The 7,681-nt window shown below is 32.8% G+C and overlaps 1 protein-coding gene across 1 annotated transcript; it reads left to right on the forward strand.

The window, feature by feature from the left end:
• Nucleotides 1-6,359: 6,359 nt before the first annotated feature.
• Nucleotides 6,360-7,319, forward strand: LOC122439444 (olfactory receptor 6F1-like). The gene has a single exon (XM_043464476.1). It carries the CDS (start codon nt 6,360-6,362, stop codon nt 7,317-7,319), a length of 960 nt encoding a protein of 319 aa, XP_043320411.1.
• The last annotated feature ends 362 nt before the right edge of the window (nt 7,320-7,681 follow it).

Consider the following 7,681-nt stretch of genomic DNA (forward strand, 5'->3'; position numbering starts at 1 on the left):
TACATCTCAAAAGTTTAGATATGCTCTGTTTTTATTCATTCATCTCTAAATATTTTATCTTTTTAATGAAATCTTATTTGACCCACTGGTTATTTATAATGTGAATTTTCTAATTTACCTTTGTTCTTAATTTCCAGATTTATTTAATTGTGATTGAAGAAGGTATATGTGCAATATTAATATGTTTTTAATTTATTGAGACTTATTTTGTAACCTACCATATGGTCCATTTCAGAGATTTTTCTGTGCACGTGAAAAGAATGTTGATTTCTATTGTTAGATTGTCCTGTATATTTTAGTTATATCTAGATGATGTATTGAGCTGTATGAGCCCTCTAATTTTATTGTTCTTTGTTATTGTTGTTGAAATTCTCTATCTATTGTATCATTAAAAATGAGGTAATGAAGTCCCCACTTACAGTGCAGAATTGTCTATTTCTTCTTTCTGTCCAAGTTTGTGTCGTTTAGCTTAAGGTTTTCTTGTGTAGTGGAAATATGTATATAATTGTTGCAGTTTCTTTTTGAATTGATAGTTTATTAATATATAAAGACTTTTGTTCTTTTAACATATTTATTTTTTAATTATCAAAATTAATTTAAAGAGTTCAATTCTGTTTTGATTCCTTTTTGTATGAAATACATTTTCTATCATTTTACTTTCATCCTATTTGTTATCTTTGCATCTAAAATAAGTACTTTATATACAACATATAAAAGGATAATTTTAAAAAATACTGTTTCATCTTGTCTGTTGACGTCTAGTTTGCCATCAATATACAATGTAATAATTGATAAAAAGACTTATATCTGCCAATTGCTCTTTTTTAGTATGTTTAGTCCACTCTCTTATAATTCCTGTCTTCAAACTGCTTTTACTTATGTTTCATTTTTTTAGCAAACTGAATTAATATCCTTTTTTATTTCTTTTGTATATATTTTATTGATATTTCCTTTGTTGCTAATTTGAAGGTTAAGTCTCTCATTAAATATTATAGCATTCAAATTTGAATTTATGCAAAATTAATTTCAATATTAAATATTTTACTTCTATACATCTCCACATTCACTTTTTTGTTATTATTGTTTCAAACTACATTTTTGTATATTGTGTGGATAAAACTGTTAATTCATTTTTTAGCATTTTTCTTTGAAAATATGTAGAAAATAAAAATTGCAATTGCTCACTAAAAACACAGTAGTGGTCATGTTTCTTTTATTCATGTGCACAGGTATGTGACTTTTTTATATTTTTCAAATTTCTCTGCACTGTATTTATTTATGTACAATTTCCTTTCAGTTCAATCAGAAAATTCACTTTGACTTTTCATGTAACAAGTCTAGTAGTAATAAAATCTCTCAACTTTTATTTATTTAGGATGTCTTAATTTCTTCCTCATTTTTAAAGCCAGTATTACAGGATATGAAATTCTAGTTTGACAGGTTTTCTTGTTCAACGTTTAAAAAAATGTTATTCAATTGCCTTCCATCCTCCATGATTTTTTATGAAAATTTGATTGTTAATCTTACAGAGAATCCCTTGTACATGACAATTCACTTCTCACTTGTTGCTTTCTGGAAATCAGTCTTTGTCTTTCTGCACTTGGTTAAAGTGTGTCTTGTGAATCTCTTCGGTTGTGTCTTGCTCAAATACCTAAATTTCTTGTGTTTTTAGATTCATATATTTCATCAAATACAATAAAGTATGTCCTTTTTTCCCCAAGTATTTATTTATTTATTTATTTTGCCATTTTCGCTGTCTTTTATCCTTATTAGATACATATAAAGTATAATCTGGTCCACTAGATAGTATTCCAGAGTTTTCTTAAGCTCCAATTATTCCTCTAAATTTTTATTTAATTCTGTTTTTCAGATTCAATAAACATTTGCCTATCTTCATGCTCTGCTACTGTACCTACTCAAACCTGCTCTTGAATTGTTCTGCTGAATTTTTCATTTAGTCGTTCTGTTCAGCTCTATAATTTTTTTTATTCACTTTCCTAATTTTTCACCCTTTTTCATATTTATCTTTTATTTTACAGATTTTCCTTTATTTTTCCCGAATTTGGTTTAGCAATTTTAGCATAGTTTTAGGTAGTTCTTTTAAAATCTCAGTGTGTGTGTGCTAAGTCACTTCAGTCATGTCCAACTCTTTGCAACCCTATCTCAGTAGGTATTTCAAATACTGGGCTTTGCTACAAATGTTATCTGAATTTTTTTTTCCCCCTTTAGGGTTTTTTTTTTTCCCCTGCTTTGTATACTTTATTATTTTTTTAAAACGTTAGACATCATCCTATTATAACATGGTAACTCAGAGATTATTTTCTCCCAGTTTCCAGGGCTTTCTGATTTTCTTTCAATTTTTGAAGGCTCTAGTAGAACATTGTGAGAAGGAAATGGCAACCCACTCCTTGGGGGATTCTTGCCTAGAGAATCCTATGGACAGAGGAGCCTGGTGGGCTGTTGTCCATGGGGTCGCACAGAGCTGGACACTACTGAAGTGACTTAGCAGCAGCAGTAGAACATTTGTTTAGGTAATATTCTAATTTATTTTTTTTACTTTAAAAAATTTTGTGTGGTCAATACATATGCTTGTTTTAAATCACTGTAGTTTGTATTTAGCTAATATTTTGACAAAAATCTATTTGAATTTCACAATTAGGAAAAAAATGAAGGAAAAAAACACAGAAAAATTCTGTAATATAAACCTCTGAAAAATGACACAATATTTATACCTATTATACTGGTCTGCTTTGTTACTCATATACAGTCAGTAAAGTCTTTTTAGTTATCTGCTATAGGAAGAGTTAAAGTCAGTGTTGCTGCTGTTTTTGTTTGTTTCACTGGTTGTATAATTTTCTATTGGAAATAAAGAGTTCTCAATGCTAACCTAGTTTTTACTATTCATATTAGAGAATAATATCTTCCATGGTGTGGGCGTGCAGCAGTCCATGGGGTCGTAGGGTCAGATACGACTGAGCGACTGAACTGAATTGATCCTTTGTGGTGGCCAAAAGAGACACAACTCTGAAATTGTATTTTGAAGGATAGTGGCAGTTAATGAAGCCACTTAGGAGATTATTTCTTCAGTTCTTGTGGAGATATTGCTAATGCTACCACAATTGCTTTGTTCTTCCTTTGGCCCCTAGGGAAGAGTACTCTGACCCTAACCCTGGGAAAGCCCTCAGAAGATAGTTGTGAAATTCCCAAAATAGAGGACATATCTCCAAGGCTTAAGACTGATGAAGTCGCAATACTTCTCACAGGGGAATCTCTGACCATGCTTTTCCCTACCTCCTGCCACAGGGAAAAATAAACTGAGGGGAGAAAAACACAAAAGGAATTTTGCATTTATCTAAAGCATAGGGATGTGCCATGTCGAATGACAGCAGGCAGGAGATCCCTTTGCTTATTTCCCTTACAAAGTAATTGAAAATAGTGTGCTCTAGTTCATAGCTATGTTGAAAAGGAACATTTGAGGAATATACAATTAATAATATTCCATTCCTGAAAAATAATCAAACAAAATATTGGATGTGAGTATACCTGGCAAGATATAATCTGTGTTATTTCTCACTTGTCTAGAGAGTAACATAGCAGTGCTTTTGCCATTTCATTATTTCTGTAATTTGAGGCAATAATCAACCTCAGAAATTCATTTAGCATGTATCTTATAAATGAAAACTTTAAATAAATAATATATTTCTCCTTATATTTAAATATTTAATTTTTATAAAAATGCTAAATAAATTAAAATTATATTTTTCTATATCAAGTTTTTGCTAAGATTATACATAGCTAGAGAGTGTATAACCCTGTTTTTCTAAAGGCAGACTAAAATAACTACGATATCTTTCAGAAAAAGAAAAGGTATTTGCTTTGGGGTATGGCATTGATCTGATTCTCTTGTCAAAACTCTATTTATATTCTTTCCAAATTGTTTTTCTTTTCTTGTTAGTACTAGAAAGAATAATGATAGTAATACTAGGAGAAATAGTGATTGATATCTTTTAGCATGGCTAAGTACCATGCCATTGACTATATAGATAATAGCAATAAGATATACTTTGGACACTTGGTCTGGACACAAATAATATATATTTTAATATTTTTCTTCTGGAATCAGAGAATCAAGCTCAGCAAATATATTTTTAAAAGTCTGTCCCAGTTCTTTCCTCTAAATGGTTTCCTCAAATTATAAATTATAGGTCAATTGTTACTCATATTTTTCAAAATGGCGTTACACCTGCAAAAGTACAATTTTATTTTTGTTAATCAGATGAAAATGGCAAAAAAGATTAAACTTTTTGGGAAACTAAAACTGAAGTTTGGGTAAGACTTGTAAACTATCCCTTGACCGTGCTAACCTAACTTAGCCATTTAACAAGGTCTAACTAAAAGCTTTTTTTATCTTGAAAAAATGTACTTTATCAACAGTACACCACAAAGAACATAAATACTGTGGCATAAGCCCTATACACATTTCTATATAAAGATTTATGATTCAAAACATTCACAACGGTTTAATGCAGAAATCTCTAGATATGAACCATATTGCTGTCATGTTACATTCAGCTGCTGTTTTCATTGTGATCTATATTACCTGTACTTTTACCACCAGAACTTCTTTAAACATTATAAAATAAGTTTTACATATATAAGAACATTTATATTATTGGTATTCAATTTTTTATCATAATCTGCATTTATCATCTGTATATTTTGGTACTAAAGCACATGTATATAAAAATATAACTATTGAAAAACAGTGTTTCTCTAAAAACAAAATTTCATTTAAAAAAAAAAATTGTAAGAACATTAAAGGTTTAAGTATAGTCATAAATACTGTATTGTATATTTAAACATTTGTTAGGTAGATATATCTCATATTAAGTGTTCTTTAACATAGCCAACTTATGGAAACAAACACTACGGACATTGAAAGATGAATGGATGTGTTGTTAGGGAAATTAAATATAGTCTTGTTTGGGCTTCAGAGACAAAGCAGAGCAGGCCTCCTACCTTTCTTCTAACCTGCCTGGACACTGCCCTGACTGGGAGTGACTGAGTGACTGCCTGCCGTGAGTGCAAGACTTGCACACCTTAGATAAAATGGGGGAGGAATCTTGAGATTGTTGAGCCCCTGGAGGGGGCCTGGCAAACCTAGCCCTAAGCTTAGCAACGTTCTAAGTTTTACATGACAAAACCACCAGCTTTAAAATGAAACCAGGCTTGCAATTTGGTCACAGATTGATGATGGTATCAGTTTGCATCCTGGTATTACAAGCCAGAACCCCAAACTGCAATCTTTGAAGCCTCACCCATGTAGCAGACACACTGCCTGTGATCTTTTCCCAACTGGGACTCCAGATGTGCTTCGACACAGGCCTTCCCAGTGCTGTTTAAGTCTGGATGTTGGTCAAAACCCAGTGTGGTGCGGTGATGAATGCTCTGCTCTATTTCTCCTTCTTTTAATGTTAGTATGTTGAAAGTAAGCTAGAGAATTCTCTAATAAATATTTGTATTATTTATTTCTATATAATGAGGGCTTATTTTGTTAACAAATCCTTTGAACCTGAGATGAAAGTGAAAACTTTCAGCAAAACAATGTGTGATTTTTGTAATTTTTTTAAACTATTTTTAAACAATGCATGAGAATTTGTGAATGCAATGGTTTTTGAAATAAACAAGCTAAGGTTAGAACACCTAAAACAGTATGAACAAACGCTTTTCTATAGGTGTTGAATTCCTGCTCTTTGTTTTGTTTCTGGAAACAGAGTTGTTCATTTACCAGTCTTCCAACAAACCCCAACTGATAGCATATAACAGAGTTCATAAGTGTAAAAATGTAGCCAGTACTTTGTCTTCATATGGACACTTGTATGGCCCAGGAGTTCTATTCTGAGACTGACCACCTCCAACCATTGGCCTCAGATTTGCATGTTGTTGATTTCTTCACCATCTTCTAATGTTTACTATATGAAGTCCTCAGAGATGGGGAAATGTTATTATCTTTGAATAGCCATAGTTAATATTTTATCCCAACTGTGCTTTACTAAAACAACCTACCCGGTACAATACGTACCCCACCACTTAAAACTATACAACTAGAAAAATAATTTGCTTCTTTAGTTTCATCATTTGTAAAGTGGATTATTAGACTACTGTTCTTTCTGATTTATTTCCTAAATCAAATAAACTAAATCATGTCAAATTGAAGATGCCAATTATGTTTTTCCCATCATTAATTTTTAATTTTTCTTAAGGATGCATTACTATCATGAAAGAAAGAAAAATATAATATTCCTTTCTTGTTCATATTTTGGCTTTGCTGTTTCATTCCAGATTAGAGACAATGAGATATGAATGTGGCAAATCAAACAAGAGTGACAGAGTTTATTTTTCTGGGATTTTCTGGTGTTCTCTATCTGAGGCTTGCATTATTTGTGATGTTTCTCACTGTATATCTGCTCTCTCTCATGGGAAACACCCTCATCATCTTCATTGTTCTCATGGATTCCACACTCCAAATACCCATGTATATTTTCTTAGGAAATTTGTCATTTCTGGAGATCTGGTACACAACAGCCACAGTGCCTAAATTGCTGGCCACTTGTCTCTCACAGGTTGTTACCATTTCCGTTGCTGGTTGTATAACCCAGTACTACTTTTTTTTTTCTCTGGGGGCCACAGAGTGCATCCTGTTGGCTGTGATGGCCTATGACCGATACCTGGCCATATGCAGCCCTCTAAGGTATGCATTCCTCATGAGTCTCCAGGTATGCCTGTGGTTTTCAGTTGGATCTTGGATTGGGGGCTTCATTGCCCCTGTTCTACCTACTGTACTTGTCTCTTATTTAAATTTCTGTGGCTCTCAAAAGATCAATCATTTCTTCTGTGACTCAGAACCAATTTTTCAACTCTCCTGCTCAGATACGTTCATGGTGGAGGCCTTGGGTTACACATGTACCTCTGTTGTGATTCTAAGTTCTTTTCTTCTCACTATGTCTTCCTATGGACACATTGTGGTCACAATTATCAGGCTATCTTCTCGAGAGGCTCGGAAGAAAACTTTCTCCACCTGCGCCTCCCACCTCACTGTGGTCACCATCTATTATGGCACCATTATTTTTGCCTATGTTCGCCCTCCAGCCAAGCACAACTTTACCATGGGTAAAGCAGTCTCAGTATTCTACTGTGTGGTCACCCCACTTTTAAATCCTCTTGTATACACCCTAAGAAACAAAGATGTGAAGAAAGCCTTCAGAAAAGTTCTGGAGAGAAAGAGATTGTTCTTGGCCAGACATACCCAGGAGGTTTGAAAGATCAATTAATATGAAAAAGCTAGAATGGATTACCACATTACATATGCAAATAGTAAATATTAAAAATTATATTATAAAATTGATGCTACCTAATACGGATATTTTTGCACTTCACATTTTGGTTTGAATTCAACTGAAATAGATATTTGGTAACTGGTGTTTAAGAATACCTCGTTGCAAAGCTATAGTGATAAGGAGATAAATACACGAAGTTCCTACTCACAAGCACTTACAGTGGGAAAATTGGCTGGTTAGTTCTATGCAATTGTTCAGCAAATTTTTAAAAAATCTACACCTCAATAGTAACTATTAATACAAGCCAAAAATTGTTTCTAAGGCAGTGTTACTCCATGTGGCTG

The sequence above is a fragment of the Cervus canadensis genome, chromosome 4, assembly GCF_019320065.1.
Source record: "Cervus canadensis isolate Bull #8, Minnesota chromosome 4, ASM1932006v1, whole genome shotgun sequence".
Classification (NCBI taxonomy): domain Eukaryota; kingdom Metazoa; phylum Chordata; class Mammalia; order Artiodactyla; family Cervidae; genus Cervus; species Cervus canadensis.

Coding starts and splice junctions, on each gene's coding strand:
- LOC122439444 (XM_043464476.1), top strand. CDS start 6,360: ATGAATGTGGCAAATCAAACAAGAGTGACAGAGTTTATTTTTCTGGGA.